Genomic DNA, 15208 nt, shown 5'->3' on the forward strand with positions numbered 1-15208 from the left:
TCATGACCTTGAGATTTATCATATAATAACCTAAAAGTGCAGACAGAACATCTGTGATACCCTTTGAACACACGTGGATATTCGAGTAATTTTGTTAAATTTTTTATGAGATAATGGCGCAGGGGAAGTTGAAGGTGAAAACGTCGACTCCTGGGGGGAAAAAAAATAAAGGAGGGAGCAAAAAGGGTTCCCAGGTGCAGAGACGAAACAGTGAGTATTTCAATTGTTCACAGAATGTTCTGCATCGTAGTATAAAAATTGAAGAATTACGAGCGCCGCCCGTTTCTAAAGATTCATCATTTATTTTATTCCAGATGCTCCCATAAAACCAAAGAAAGCAAAATTCGAGGAGACGCACAAGCTCAAACAGATGATCACAAGGACAGTGAATCGAGCGATGGAGAATGAACTCCGAGATAAAGCCTTGGATGGAAAAAAATCGTTAACGAAGAAGGAGAGTAAGCCCTCGACGTCCCAAAAGTCTTGATGTAAGCACTAACCGATTAAAAAAATACAGATAAAATTTATTCGAACGTTTAAACTCGACATAATGATTTATTGCTCTTCCAATAATTTATACATCTCCTAGAATATTGTCACGAATTAGCCACGAATTATTCCTCGTGTGTAATGGCACCAGAATCGCATCTCCCAGGTCTTAATATATTATCTCTTCAATATCCTTCCTCTAAAATCACATTTTTATAAGGCAGAGTGGCATGATTTCATGGAGAGGCAACCTACGAAAACCGAAAATAAATCCGTGAATTATTACAAGTAGTTAAAAACAATTCAATCAAGCTCCAGCGAATTACCACTAAAAGATGGCCACTTTGTCGATTTTTAGTAATTGCTGGAGTGCTCCCCTTCGTAAACTCGATAGTCCCCTCCTTTCCACTGACTAGTTTGTGCGAGACCCTTGAATAAAACAAAAAATTTCAAAACACGTCTCTTCAAAGAAATTTCAAAAAAAGGGAAATCCCCAGTCCTTACGATTCCTTGTTGACAATATTCAATATTCTCGGATTATTGGTGATGTCAATAGCTTCGGTGAGGGCCTCGATGATGTGTGGCACCTCAAGAATCAAATCCCCCTGTGAAAAAAAAAACCGATGAAAAACCTCAAAACCCTTGAACCCCTGAAAACTCACTTTATCTTTCTTAAGCTCTGGAGGTATCCTGACGATCATGAGATTGTCAGACTCCCCAGTAACGACGAGCTCCTGAATGCTCTGATAAGGCAATCGATGTTTGAGCTTCAGCGATTTCCCAGTATCGAGAATGTAAACAGCCTTTTCCGTTAAAATCAATACCCTTTCTCGTGGCTTATACCCGTGACGATCGTACTTGATTACAGGTGTAGAGTACTGCAGAAAAAAAAAATCTAATAATAATTTCCATTCAATGTCTATTCCAATATTTATCCCGATAGTCTACCTTGATGTTCTCCCCACTGGGTAGGACAGTGGCAATAAAATTCTGTTTCAAAGTGCAAAATTCATTGCCCAGTCGTTCATCGATGAACCTGGGGCCCACACTCTTGCCGTACGACTTCTTCTTGTCTTTGAATAATTTCTCAGCAAGTACTTTGAGCTCGAATTGTTTCTTGTCATCTCTGGACAGGCCTAGCCGATACAGACGGCCCCTGTGTCTCTTGTGAATTAGCTTGAGATGCTCGGACGCCTTGAAACGACAAATATTAAATAAAAAGTCGATAAATGATCCGATATTTCTGGAAAATCAGAGGAAAAACTCACCTCTCGACAGGCATAAGGACAGGGTGGCCAGTAATTATTAAGAACACCCCTGGGGAGATTTCTCGCCAGCCTTAGGAGCCACTGAGACTTTGCCAGCTCGATGAATGATGCATTGATGTCCGTTGGTGGGCCATTCCTCGTGATGAAGCCCTCGACGAATCTCCTGATCGTCAGAACTGCTTTTCTCCTTCTCTCAGCCACTCTCTTCGCCCTCCAGCGTCTCATGTACTTCTGGATAATTATAGCCGAGTACTTCATCCTCAAGTATTTCTGTCTCTGCACTCTGCCCTTCCATTTGCTCTGGATTATCGCTGCTATGTCGTTCTTCTTCCGTTGGTAGGCGTCCTCAGTTGAGAAGAGGGTCTTGGGGAAGCGGATGAATAATTTCGTGCTAAAAAAAGACTTTTTTTTTTAATACGCTCATATTCAGAAAGATTTCACTCACTTTCCCATTTGATACTCGTTCTCGGAGTAGTTTAGGTGAGACACGAGATGCTGTACACCCTTTTTGGCATCTCCAGGGTAGGAGGGCCAGGTTTTGGGGCACAGGGACTTGTATCTCTGCAGGAACTGCTCGTAGGGTCGTCTGTAGGCGAAACCTGCTCGTCTCACTCGCAGGTTCTCCATCAGACCCAAGTACTTCACTTGGTGGAGAACAATTTTGTCGTTAAATTGACCTGAAACACAAGGGTGGGGATAATGCTCTCGAGGTTGAGGTACTCTCCAAGGTCTTACCTGAGATTTTAAAATCATTCGGCTTGATGCAGCGTATGTACGACGGCTCTTTTCCCATGAGAATATCCACGAGGTTGTTGAGACTATTTTTGAATTGAGTTACAGCTGTATCTGGACGTTTTTTACTCGTCAGATCCTTGACATCAAAAATAGCGTGGGTTATTGAGTTCGATGTGTGAGACATTACTTCTCGCAGATCTCGGAACAAGAGGTCATTGTTTTTCTCAAGAAAACCACGAACGTTGTACGTGACATCCCCAGCATAATGAACCAATCGAAATTCCTGAATAAAAAACCGAAAGATTTAAATCCTCTTTTTTCTATCACCATTACTTTAACGCGTGTAGAGCAATATTTTTTACATCTCTTCCCATGATCTTCTGCGTCTGGATATCAGCTTTCATGTGGCTGATATAGTGAGGATGGCTCGATAGATTAGAGTTCAATTTGTCCAAGAAGCTGAGATCAGTGGGATCTCCAGGACGCAAACACTCCTCATCCATCAGAGAGATTATTCCCTTGTACTTCTCCTCGATCAAATCACAGATAACTTTGTTATTGAAAAATTCGATGTGCTCCCAGGTGATGCCCTCCCTCCGGTACTCCTCTTGCTCGGATTTCAGGGTCAACTGTATGAACAGCTGCTGGAGTTTTTCGTTGCAGTAATTAATGCAAAATTGTTCGAAACTGAAATTTAAAAATAACCATCGATAAATAAATCTTTTCATTCATTCGAAACATATCTCGAATCATCTCTCGAGTCGATGCCCCGGTGTTCACCTGTTCTTCTGGAATATCTCGAAACCATAAATATCGAGAATACCAATGACTCCGTTTTCCCTGTGCACCTCGGGCTGGAGGGATTTATTTAGTCTCGCCACGAGCCACGTGAACAAACGATCGTAAACAGCCTTGGCCAGTGCATCCCTCGCGTAAATAGCCAATTCCCTGTTCAACGGGGAAATCACTACGTCCCCATGGGCATTTATCGTTCTGTGAGTGAAGGCTTTGGCTAATTTTTTAACGTCACACCCCAGTAACTGAAATTAACCAGCAGAAGAGGTGAATAAAAAGCCTGATAATAATCGATCATCAATCCATTGTCAGATCTGATTGAACAGGATGATTACCGAAGCGACAGCCTCGACGGAGGCAGGTTTAAGTATCTGAGCGACTCCCTCATCCTCAGTGAATCCCACATTCCCCATGTGAAGAACAGACGCCACAATTGCAAATAAATCGTCCTGCTCGCCCTGTCCCAACTCCACCGTCTTCATGGCCTCCATCACCAGTTTGTACTGCCCCACGTCGTCAATCGTATCAACAGTCCCCTTGGTTCCATTGCTGATATAGAAATAAGTGTCGAGATTACGCTTGAGGAAGAGCTTCCTCAAGGTTTCATCCTCTGCACCAGCCAGAAGCTGATAAAAAATATGAAAATTTCGTTCTCCAGATGACTGATGCACCACTCTTGATTTCTCCAGGAGGTAATTGAGAATGTTCCCACCAACGGGATCACCCTGGAGGAAGAATAAAAAATTCAGTGATGTCCAGGTGATGATGGAGGAATTACTCACGTGAAAATCGAATTGTATGTCCATGTATTTTCCAAATCTCGAGGAGTTGTCGTTTCTGTTTGTCTTGGCATTTCCAAATGCCTCTAACACTGGATTCGAGCCAATGAGCTTTCCGTTGACGGCGTCCACCTTTTTTTTGTGACCTGTTGCTGCTGCTATGAACTGGAGGATCTTCTTCGAGGCCTCGGTCTTCCCTGAGCCCGATTCCCCGGAGATAAGGATACATTGGTCTCGGTTTTCTTTTGCTAGCGATCTTCGAGGCAAAATTAATCGTTAAATATTTATTTCAGGGGTAATTCTTCAGGGAATATTTCGTCTAAATGAAAAATCCCAGAGGTAGTTCCACCTAAATCCGATGATTATCGGCGTAATTTCAAAGAATCAACACTGAAATAAAATTCTTACCGATAAGCAGTATCTGCTAGGGCAAAAATGTGTGGCGGTGCTTCAAAAAAATTTCTCCCTTCATAATAATGTATTGTCGCTTCGTTGTAAATCGGTAGACTCTTGTACGGATTTACTGACACGAGCACTTGACCAATGTACGTGTAGATAAGATTCTCCTTGAATCTCTTTCTCAAGTTATCGATAAATGCTATTTCACTGTTAAAATCCTCAAGCAATACAAAATCTTGAACGCCAACTCTGTCCCTCTCGTGCAAATCTTGCTCCATTATTTCAGCAGCTAGTGATTTTTTTCGTGTTTTCTCGTCTCTGGAAAATGAAATATCAGATTATATTGAACGAGTTGGGTGACTTTCTAATGGTCAGTGGGTCGATTGGAAATATATCGATTCGACTCGCGTGACATTTCTGGGTTTTAAAATTATTCACGTGGATAACTATTAATCCAGCGGATTGGTGACGAGACGATAAGCAGTAGATTAGATTATGTCTCCAGGTGGGACTTCCAGGGTAAAACCAATAAAATCTAGATGATGGTGCATTATTTCTGCAAATAAGACTTACTCCATGTCTCGATTATCGCGGAGTCGATTGATTAGTCTAATTGGTGTAGTCCACTACAGTCCAATCGGTGAATATTTAATAATAAAAATGGGCTAGAGTCGATTAATCGCTGATGAACACTTCACCACTCTTGTTCTCACTCTGAACTCGTTGTTTGTGTGAAATGAATTCTCCATCTACCCATCGACCAGGAGATAAGATTAAATTATCTTTGATTTTATTGTTTTATTTTGGTTTCTCGAGTTTTTCATTTTTCTTCGGGGTCTATTTTCGGGACTCTGGTGCTACCTCTCCCCCTCGCGACGAAGTGCCAAGTGGAGAGATGGATTTTTAGATGGATTTTTTAAAAAACACACCCACCGCTTTTTCAAAAGGTTTTTTCAAAAATTCAATTCACTGAAAATCCACTTTTCCCCGAGAAATAAACAGATCAACTCCATTTCACTGAATTGCCTCAGTGTAGAAGGGGCGTAAGATAACGGGAAGTGGCCATGGGGAAGACTACGCATTGTTCATTGTACTTGTGGAACTTCCGCTTTTTTTTTTAAACAGAAACGAAAGAGAAGAAATTGGCTGAGAAGACGAGCTGAGAAATGCTTACATCTTCACCATTTTACTTTCTCGTTGTTTTCGGCTCTTTGTTCCACCCTGACACCTGTTCCCCACCATTTATTGATGAAATTCGAGAGCCACTCTAATTAGTCACATCAGTATGCCATTGAGGATTAAAATATGAGAATGGAATTTTAATGTACCGTAGGCCCTGAACTTGAATGATTCAAAGACGCATGATGGGACTCAAGGCCGCCGAAATATTCGAGGAGAAAACCCAAGACTATTCTCAACCGGTTATTTTTTTTTTTCAAAACCCCTCTCACGCTATGTCTAATTTCCCCTCTTTGGCCTTTTTTCTCGTTTTTTTTCCAGGAGTGACGGCTCACCGGGGATTCGACTATTCGCGGGGCATGATTAATGGAGAAAATCGAGGCTTTTTTTTTCTGTAAAAAAAATAGGAGGACACTTCAATCCTTCCGAGAAGATCATTACGTCAGTGGACCTCTAACAAAAGAGTTAAATCTCTTGAGGGAATATTTTTAAAGGAAAAACAGTGAGGGAGCATTTACGTGATTGTTCAAGTGGCCTGAGTGCTAAACTTTACGACCCAATGATTTGCCATTTTCTCTTTTTTCCATCGTACATTCAACCTCAACAATAGCAAAACCACAGAGCAGCTATTTCTGAGATTGCACCGAGTTCTCACTGGCAACTTTAAGGGTGTTACCCATATACAGTAAAAATTCCAATTTTTTTATTTATCCGCTTTTGCACTCTGTCATTATTTAATTAATCGTCAAGTTTCTAAGAAAATTTTTCTCTCTTTTTCCTGGACTTTTAAAATTAATCACGAAATTTTAGAGAAAATGGATTATCGCACAAAATTATCGCACCACATTTTTATATTAATCCCAACGATAATTTACCAAAAAAATCTTAAATAAAGTGGCTTTGAACATTTTTAACGCGAATATTTATAGGCTCAATTGCAAATTTTTCCATTGTCCGAAGGAAAATATTTCTACCCGAATGATTCATGAGTTTCCCTCGACTATTTTGTCGTTTATAATGATGGCTATTCGATAAGAGTTATCAGGAATAGTCAATATGGGTAATCAGGCCGCTAGAAAAATAATTTCCATGCGGGTCTAATTATTCAATGTTTAAAGAAGTCCCTAATAAATTGGCATTAAAAAAAAAGGAAACAATTCGAATTCCCTCGACGAATTGACAAGCAGTCGAGGTCGACCTGGAGATTTAATTCACTGATTCCACAAGAAAATTCGAGAATAGTTAACGAGGAAAATGAATGATGAAGAAAAGTGAATTTTCACGGTATAAAATTGAAAAGCGAAATGAAGATTTAATAATCCAGTCAAGCAGCCGTGACTCACGCTCCAGATGCACTCGAATGTATCAATCGGACAAATCCAAAAAAACGATAAAGACTTTCCCTCGTTGATACTCACCCCAGGAGTCACTCAATTCTCACTGGAAAAAATCACTGATCTGCCATTTGGCCCCGGGGACCCGGCGAACGCCAGTTAGGTGCAAACTGATGGAGTCAGCGTCCAAAAAATAAACTCCGATGATGAGAAAGAAAAAGAAATTCCACGCTAGCTGTGTACTTGAACCATGCCACGACGTGACTAACACGGGGAGAGTAACGGAGTCGACCATGGAGGCCCCACTCTCTGTAACCGTCCCACGAGGACGAATTCGTTGGAAGGAGAGAGAGGATCGACCCCTCAATACCCACCAAATGTAAGACGATGGTATCTCCACAAGTGCTTTTGTCCATCGAGCAATAAATCATTATTCCCCATTTTTAACTCCCAAAACAGGTGTACCATTGGAAATTATATTTGAAACCTAGTGCACCCAAAAAAATCCAATAATAAATTCAAAAAAATTTTCGCTAATGGAATATGTAAAAAAAAAAATTCACCTGCCTTTTGCAATTTTTATTTGGAATTCAACTGTGATTTTTTAGGAGATAGTGATGAATTGAAAAAATTTCAATAATTAATAATAATGAAAAATGTATTATTTTTTATTATTCGAATTTTTATATTTCTCGATTAATTCAATTATTTTAATTATTCTTGGATAATTCGCGAGTATAAAATGATAATTTTGTATTATTAAATATAATAATATTCTCTGAAGCGAAAAAAATAAATAAAAATATTTGTTTTTTAATTTTTGTATTTGTGCTGATTAATATTGATTGATGGTGATATTAAAATGGTTTGAATGATTTCAGGAAGGGATTTACTGGTTAGTGATTGTTGGCTGACAAGGGTGTAGGAATAATTTAGAGGCGTGAGTTCCGCATTAACGAAGTTGATTGCAAGCGGAGGGTATGGAGGGGTGGACGAGTTGGGGGTTGTCCAGAGGGTCAAGTCCAGCCAACTACCCCCTGGTCAGTCTATCGTGAGCTTTCAAAGTGCTACCAACTAGCCACTGTCACGCGCCAACTACCTGGAATGATTCCATCTCCAATATCGTGAGTTAAACAGAGTTATCAGTGTTATTTTACCTTTGGAGATGCTCATTTTCCCCCTGTGCGCATCAAATTACAATTGTTTAAATCTAATTCATACATTTTCATGCATAATTCAAACAATCGGCCATTTATTCCGTTTTCTCCGGAGTTCCGCGAAACTATTGGCGATCAATCGGAATCAATGACCCAATTTCACTTTTACATTTACAATAATTTACCGATTCAATTAATTCTATTTTCCTTGAAAAATCAATGAGATTTTCACATTATTTTCCAATACAAATTATATATTTGAAATAATTAAATAATTGAATAAAATAATTATAAAATTTTGCGCAATAGATTTAAATCGATATTACGGAAAAATCGAATGTTGAGGATTGGTGATGAGATTGAGTCCTTTGGTTCTGTTATTAGCCCCAGGAAACGAGAAATCGCCGGATGGTGCTGCTGAAGAGTCCTCCACCCGGGCGAGGTAATCGGGAGCCCCCGAAGAATCCAGACAAACCCCGAAGATCACGAGGGAATAGCCCGAGCGATGGGAAATCCTCTCGGGGCAATAGTCCGTCGAAACCCGGTGGATCATCAACGAGAAAAACAACACTTCGTGCTTCCAGGAGCGAGTAAGTATTTCCCCATTATCTCCTGGTCATTTCGACCGGTCGTCTCAAAATTAATTTCCAAAAATCAATTATATTTAATTTTTACAGCTTATAATTAATTAATTATAAAAATTAATGACTCGGATCAATTAAAATACATTCGATTAATGTTCAATTCACATATTTTCATAATATCAATATCAATAATTGAACCGTTTTCCTTGTAATAATTATCTCGGTGCGATAAGGATTGCTTACAGTACACGTCAAATAATTAAAACTACACACATGACCGAGGAAACTAGAGTATAAAAATAACACGACACAAAACGCTGCGATAATTTTTTGAATGAGGTACACCTTTCAACAGGACGTCTAAAAATGTCCTGTCGATCGATTTCCTGGGGTGCGAAAAAGAAAAACGAGGAAAAATGATGACAAACCGAAATAAATAAAAATAGTGTCTACACATGTTGGCTCTGATCTAGGGCGATGGGAGTCACCGAAAGTCACGTAATTGTACGAATTATCATCTTTATTTGTTAATAGAGAATTTCCCCACACCATCTGTATACTCTATCTGCTGGAAAATATGGGGGGAGGAAAAATGGAGGGAAAATATTGTGAAGTGTTGTCATGGGAAACGTGATGAGACATCGCGTTAATACATGTAGCATACACCTATTATCGATCGTAAAGACCTTGCCCGTGTGTGTTGTAGGCACCAGGTAATCGATATTCTAATGTCCAGGAGTCTCACCACATGTGGGAGGAAGCAATCGTTTTTTTGTCATCCAGGCGATGAAGAAATAATTTTTTATTTCTTTCCCACATTTTTAGGCAATACGAATCAAAAAGAACTACGAATCAAAAAGAAATACGAATCAGTTCCTCCCTTAATCTACTTATTACTCTAATTAATCTATCATATGATTGAAAAAAATTCTAAATCATGTACATGTGAGCGAAATCATGTCTTTTGACTTTTTAATGCGGCGGCAAAAATGGCAAATTCAAATGCATGAGTTATTTAAATTATCATCGAACTGTTCCCTGACATTTTTATCACCCCGAAGTGGAACCCCTGTTTTAAAAAGAGCACAGGTATTGACACGACCTTTAAACCTGAAATAACGGTTTTCTTCCGAATGCTGTCTGAATAATAATATTCATTTGTCGTGACGAATAGTTTCATGACGAGACATCTAATTTTGTAATGGTTGGAACGAGATAACCATCAGACCCTGGGGGAAATAGCACTCGTAAATACAAATGAATAGTCATACTCGGTTAATATTTGGACACCCCATGGTGTGCGTGACCTGTCGATCTCGAATTCTCCACCGAAACTTTCAAGTTCGAATTAACACACATGAAGTGATTTTGATGAAGGGAAATCCCCCGGAAGTGTTAACAAATTGTTAATGAAGGTCGAAGTAAGGGTGGAGGGTTGAATCACGCGATTGTCTAGTCTCTAATAAATATTGGACCACCACTTATTGACTGGATTGACGTAAATCAATATCTTTCAGGCGGAAAAAGGCATTTATTTTTAACGACTACAAGAGGTACTTAAACCAGACAAATGGATAATTAATAACTAAAGATTTCCAATCTTTGTTGATGGATGTGTTCAATTAAGGATTCAATGATTCATTCTTTGTGGTACACATTCAGGTCAACGAACAGCGAAGAGATTTTTCGCTCGAGGTTGAAAATAGCTCGTGAGACAAAAATAGATAGCTTTTTTATTTTTCATTGGAGTTTATTGTTTTGAGAGTGAGTAGAGGATGGACATTCATCGACAGGAAGATAATGAGAATTTATTGAATTCCAGGAATGGAAGTATAGAACGTCTGACGGAAGGTGACAAGAGGGTGATAGCTTCCAAGAATCTTCTCCCAGAGGATAACATCAATGTGGTCATCAGGGTACGACCACTGAGTCAGAAGGAGAAAAAATCAGGGGATCAACCAGCTGTGCATTTTCCTGGTGATGGGCAGATACAGTGCGAGGTTTTTGTGGGAATTGACAGAAAACCGAGGCTCTTCTCCTACAATGTTGTCTTCGAGCCAGCAGCCAGTCAGGAGGACATTCTCCAGTACTCGGGAATGAAGAAACTCATCGAGATGGCAGTCGAGGGATTCAGCTGCACTGTCTTCTGTTATGGACAGACAGGAAGTGGAAAAACTCACACCCTGACTGGTCCTCCTGGACTGGTAATTATTCCTCTTCAATAATTTTATTTTCACCAATCAAACGGTTCTCTCTCTACTTGTTCTTGTATTCCAGTTTGCAAATATGAATCCGTACTCGGAGGATCACGGACTCGTCTTCAGGTCGTTTGTCTACCTCTTCAAGATTCTCCAGGAACGCAAAGAGTGCAATTTCGTACTCAGGGCGTCTTTCTTGGAAATTTATAACGAGAGGGTTATTGATCTCTTGAATCCTGGCAACTCCAGGAAGTCTCTGGCTGTTCGGTGGAGCAAAAAGAGTCGGGGATTTTTCGTCGAGAATCTTTTCACTGTTGAGTGCGAGGAGCTCGATGATCTTCTCGCGGTTTTGGAAGAGGGTTAATATTTTTTTAAAACCTTATATCTTCAATATATTATTGATTTGATTTAATTCTGAATTGCAGGCATGAGAAATCGATCCGTGGGCTCTCACAACATGAACGATCACTCGAGTCGAAGCCACACAATCCTCACAGTCCACATCACCTCTGAACAGCAGGTAATCAAATGACAACAGCAGGGCATTGAGGCCAGAGTTTAATTGGATTAATTCATTATTTATTAGATGGAGAATGGGGTATTCATTTCCAAGCAGGGGAAAATCAATTTCGTCGATTTGGCGGGCAGTGAAATGACGAAGAAGACGCAGAGCGAGGGTAAGACCCTGGAGGAGGCCAACAACATCAACAAAAGCTTGATGGTCCTGGGTGAGTTCCCAACAACCCTTAACAACAATTTTATACTCACTCTGTTCTGCAATTGTGGATTATGTCCCCAGGGTACTGCATATCATCGCTGAGTGATGGAAAAAGGAAGACTGGACACATTCCGTACAGAGACAGTAAATTAACGAAACTTCTGGCTGACAGTCTAGCGGGAAATGGTGTCACATTGATGGTAATAATTAATTGTTAAACGATAAAAATTCCTTGATACCTGAAATAAAAATATTCTTCAAGATTGCCTGCATATCTCCAGCTCGTTCAAGCGCCTCGGAGACGCTCAACACCCTGAGGTACGCAGCAAGAGCCAAGAAAATTCGCACAAAACCTATCGTAGTGATGGATCCACGCGAGGCCTTGATACTCAGCCTGAAGAGAGAAGTCGGGGCTCTGCAGACTGAGAACGATCACCTCAGGGCTGCCCTCCACCTGGGGAGTGATCCCCTGACGACGATCAGTGAATCATTCGAGAGGAGGCCACCTATTCACTCGCCCCAGGTCGACATCGACAGACTAGCCGAGATGGAGTCCCCAGAGTTGAGTCAACTCGTTCGTGCCTACATGACTGAGAATGAGGCCCTCAGGAGGGAGAACGCAGAGCTCTACGCCACGAGGGATCAGGTTGTCAGGGATCAGGAGCTCGTGTGCAGGGAGAACGAGAGACTCCTGAAGAAGCTTGAGGACGTTAACACGTGAGTTAGGAATGAAAGAGTGTGGATTTTTTTTTTATTTGAGTTTTTCATTTATTTTTCTGTTTATTCAAGGGTTTGTTGCAGATCCCCTATCATCCCAGCACGTCCATCGTATTCTGCTGAGCTTTTGAGTACCTCGGGGGCAGCTAACGTTTGGACAAATCCAAATGAAGACTCTGAATTCTCTAAAGTAATAGATTAGGCTATTCATTTATGGAATCTAATGGTTTTTACTTCAGATTTTTCTTCAATTATTTGTATTTCTTCTAGAATGGTCTGGCGAGTAATATTCTGTCAACCCTGGAGACTGGAATGCCGGAGAAGGTCCTGAAGGAGCTGGACAAGAGGATCGTGGGAAGTTTCAGTAATATAGCTGAAGCCTACAAGGACAAAAGCCACCACAGGAGGTACAACTCCTGGGACAATGGCAACGTCTTCACAGACAGTCCCGACCACAATTCATCCCCAGTGGATGGTACCCAGTGAGTCCCTGAATTTTTGCTTCTAGTCTAGTCCCTGCAATTGATGCTTTCTCTCTTGACCCTTCACCTTCGTTTTGAGTTAATCGGGATGATTTCTCTAGAAGTTACAAGAGGACACCCTTAAGGAGGACCTCGACAGTCCCCGAAGAGAGTCATGCAAAGTCTGCAGGGCTCCTAGGACCCAGAGTGGCTCCAGTCCCTTATTCTTTGGATGGAACACCCGATTCTGTGCTCTCTGGACCTCTCCTGGAGGGCCAGGGCTCTCTACCGACGACCGGAGACTCTGTCGCACCCACCACACCTTTTCCACCGGTTTCTCAGCCGTCATCACCCCGGGGAAAGGATAGGAGACCAGGCAGGAGGGACGACACGATCCACAGGGCTCTTGGCAGTCCTGTCCTCATCAACAGGGACAAAGCTTTCGAGTAGATCTTGAAGGCTGCATGGCCTACGTTAGGCTAGAACTAGATAATTTTTAATCATCTTGTCAAAAATGTGTGAATATGATAATTCCGTTTTTCCAATAAAATTAATTATTGCGTTTGTATATGAAATCCGAGTTCATATTCAAATCGTCATGAATGTTCACATGAGAACGCATTCTTCGGCTCACCCAAAAAAAATTATCGAATATATTGAACATATACTTGTAGTGAAATCCAACTATCATAAATGCTTGTTGAGTAATCGGCAACATGCTCAACTAGCACGCGGACGGCTTGGGTTCGATATCAGCATCATTCATTTTTTTTTTCAAAATAATTCCAATTTTTTTTTTGTAAATGGCTAATCAATGGAAATATCGTTTAAAAACTGAATATTTGAAAATCCAGGAGATATCCAGTGAAATTGAAAAATTTGACATTTTTGAAAACGAAACTTTTTCAATATATCTACTCCTAGTGAAACTATATTTTTGTAATGAGCGCGTTATCTAATTGTCAACCTGCTTGACCAAAGAGGATTGACCAAAGTAGAGACTCAGTTCTGGGGGTTTGAGTGACCCCAGCGGCATCGTAGTAGTCGACCCCATAAGAGGGAGGACGCCACACGCAATGCTGGGGTATCTGCTCGTTAGCCGACTCAGCGACTCTTCAGTAGCAGTCCCGCTGCCACAGGGACCAGCCGAAAGGGAACTCTTATAGAACATCAGAGATCCTGACATCCACAGGGTAGCAGTCTGGAAGAGATATTTTTACTCAATATAAAGATAAATAATAATTTTTTCATAGAATCATGTGCCTTAATACTGACCAGAATTGGTGCCCTGCACGTAACCAGCCCCACCGTAGCCAGGGAATGATAAAAATGATATCTATTCGCTGTCTCAAACACTTGCTTCAATTGATCGTCCTTATATTTCCCTAAAAAAAAATATAAATAATTCTTAATCAAGAATATAAGGACCCGATGACTGAAAAAATGAATAAAATCCGCACTGTGAGCTCCATATGCCCCGAGGATGACTGCAGTTGCTCCACTGAATCCTGCCAATTTCAAATAAGGCCCTGAGGCTGCTGCCGATTTCCACAAGGGCTCAGGTGGAACCAGTTTGTACTCAACACGGGGCTTGAGGCCTGAATAATTGATAACCTAAAAAATTCATGTATATTCATTCCTCATGTAATTAACAAATGTCAGAAAAAAAAAATTTTGATCGCTGTATGGTATCCACATGACCTCAAAGTTTCAAAAATAGAATGAACTATAGAAGCATTACCCAGACTCCAAAAATCAGGCAATAACAATAAATAAATTGATTCCTCTTATTTTTTATTAAAAAATAACAGCGACTTACAGCTGATGCAGCAGTTTTCGCAAACGAACCGGCATTCGAGCTGACGGGATTAGAAAACAGAACGTAATTCAATGTATCTGATACTCCCATTCCCGTTTCAGAGATCCAATCGAAGTGTTTTTGATGGTCAAGACCAAAATCCACACGCTAAATTCTCTTCAACCAATTATTTTTCACTGACTATTGGATTTTACGTGATTGCACTATGTTTTTAAAGAGAGAATTATTTATTAAGTTCAGAATTTTCGCAACTATCTTATCTCGTCAAACTGAGACTACCCGCGGTGTTCTGTGCGCATGTACGGTGTGCGTGCGTATGCACGGTCTTCTGTGCGCATGCACGGTCTTCTGTGCGCATGCGCGGAGTATAGCCTGACGACCCCCCACTCGAGCGCCGCCTCCAATGCCCTGCCATTTTGAGTGGGGAGTCAGTCGTTCGGCGGCAGTGCGTGGAACGGTCGGTCGGGTGTCGCGTAGTGAAAATTCGTTAACATCGGGGTGCTAGTGAGTGCAGAAAACCGACACCGCCTGTGAACATGGAAAATACAAAGTGCGGGACTCAGTGCAAGTGATTTT

General features: G+C 40.9%; 4 protein-coding genes across 7 annotated transcripts; 2 read left to right on the top strand and 2 right to left on the bottom strand.

Moving 5' to 3' along the window:
* The first annotated feature begins 17 nt into the window (after window positions 1-17).
* LOC105268425 (uncharacterized) lies at window positions 18-6388 on the top strand. 2 transcript variants are annotated; one of them, XM_011307984.1, is made up of 3 exons: window positions 18-210; window positions 315-488; window positions 5966-6388. In XM_011307984.1, exons 1-2 carry the CDS (start codon window positions 114-116, stop codon window positions 485-487), a joined length of 270 nt encoding a protein of 89 aa, XP_011306286.1. In that variant the 5' UTR covers window positions 18-113; the 3' UTR covers window position 488; window positions 5966-6388. The 2 variants fall into 2 exon arrangements, with proteins under 2 accessions (XP_011306286.1, XP_011306285.1); XM_011307983.1 differs by lacking the exon at window positions 5966-6388 and having other exon boundaries at window positions 315-541.
* On the bottom strand, window positions 536-7249 carry Myo61F (Myosin 61F). 2 transcript variants are annotated; one of them, XM_011307982.1, is made up of 14 exons: window positions 7063-7249; window positions 4475-4783; window positions 4070-4322; window positions 3623-4012; window positions 3273-3532; window positions 2855-3179; window positions 2493-2775; window positions 2203-2434; window positions 1758-2148; window positions 1438-1683; window positions 1152-1367; window positions 994-1094; window positions 816-918; window positions 536-740 (listed from the first exon to the last, which is right to left on the bottom strand). In XM_011307982.1, exons 2-14 carry the CDS (start codon window positions 4741-4743, stop codon window positions 726-728), a joined length of 3084 nt encoding a protein of 1027 aa, XP_011306284.1. In that variant the 5' UTR covers window positions 4744-4783; window positions 7063-7249; the 3' UTR covers window positions 536-725. The 2 variants fall into 2 exon arrangements, with proteins under 2 accessions (XP_011306284.1, XP_011306283.1); XM_011307981.1 differs by lacking the exon at window positions 7063-7249 and adding an exon at window positions 5039-5919.
* Window positions 7250-7273: 24 nt separating this feature from the next.
* Window positions 7274-13381, top strand: LOC105268423 (Kinesin-like protein at 54D). 2 transcript variants are annotated; one of them, XM_011307979.1, is made up of 12 exons: window positions 7274-7357; window positions 7860-8102; window positions 8520-8725; window positions 10542-10923; window positions 10997-11276; window positions 11343-11437; window positions 11504-11645; window positions 11717-11835; window positions 11898-12352; window positions 12425-12542; window positions 12623-12834; window positions 12936-13381. In XM_011307979.1, the coding sequence occupies exons 3-12, from the start codon at window positions 8544-8546 to the stop codon at window positions 13261-13263; spliced, it is 2313 nt and encodes a 770-aa protein (XP_011306281.1). In that variant the 5' UTR covers window positions 7274-7357; window positions 7860-8102; window positions 8520-8543; the 3' UTR covers window positions 13264-13381. The 2 variants fall into 2 exon arrangements, with proteins under 2 accessions (XP_011306281.1, XP_011306282.1); XM_011307980.1 differs by having other exon boundaries at window positions 12437-12542.
* A 278-nt stretch (window positions 13382-13659) lies between these two features.
* On the bottom strand, window positions 13660-14900 carry LOC105268429 (uncharacterized). Its single transcript, XM_011307990.1, has 4 exons — window positions 14633-14900; window positions 14274-14427; window positions 14089-14198; window positions 13660-14014 (listed from the first exon to the last, which is right to left on the bottom strand). The coding sequence occupies exons 1-4, from the start codon at window positions 14720-14722 to the stop codon at window positions 13769-13771; spliced, it is 600 nt and encodes a 199-aa protein (XP_011306292.1). The 5' UTR covers window positions 14723-14900; the 3' UTR covers window positions 13660-13768.
* Window positions 14901-15208: the final 308 nt, after the last annotated feature.

Source organism: Fopius arisanus, unplaced genomic scaffold (assembly GCF_000806365.1).
Source record: "Fopius arisanus strain USDA-PBARC FA_bdor unplaced genomic scaffold, ASM80636v1 scaffold00057, whole genome shotgun sequence".
Taxonomy (NCBI): domain Eukaryota; kingdom Metazoa; phylum Arthropoda; class Insecta; order Hymenoptera; family Braconidae; genus Fopius; species Fopius arisanus.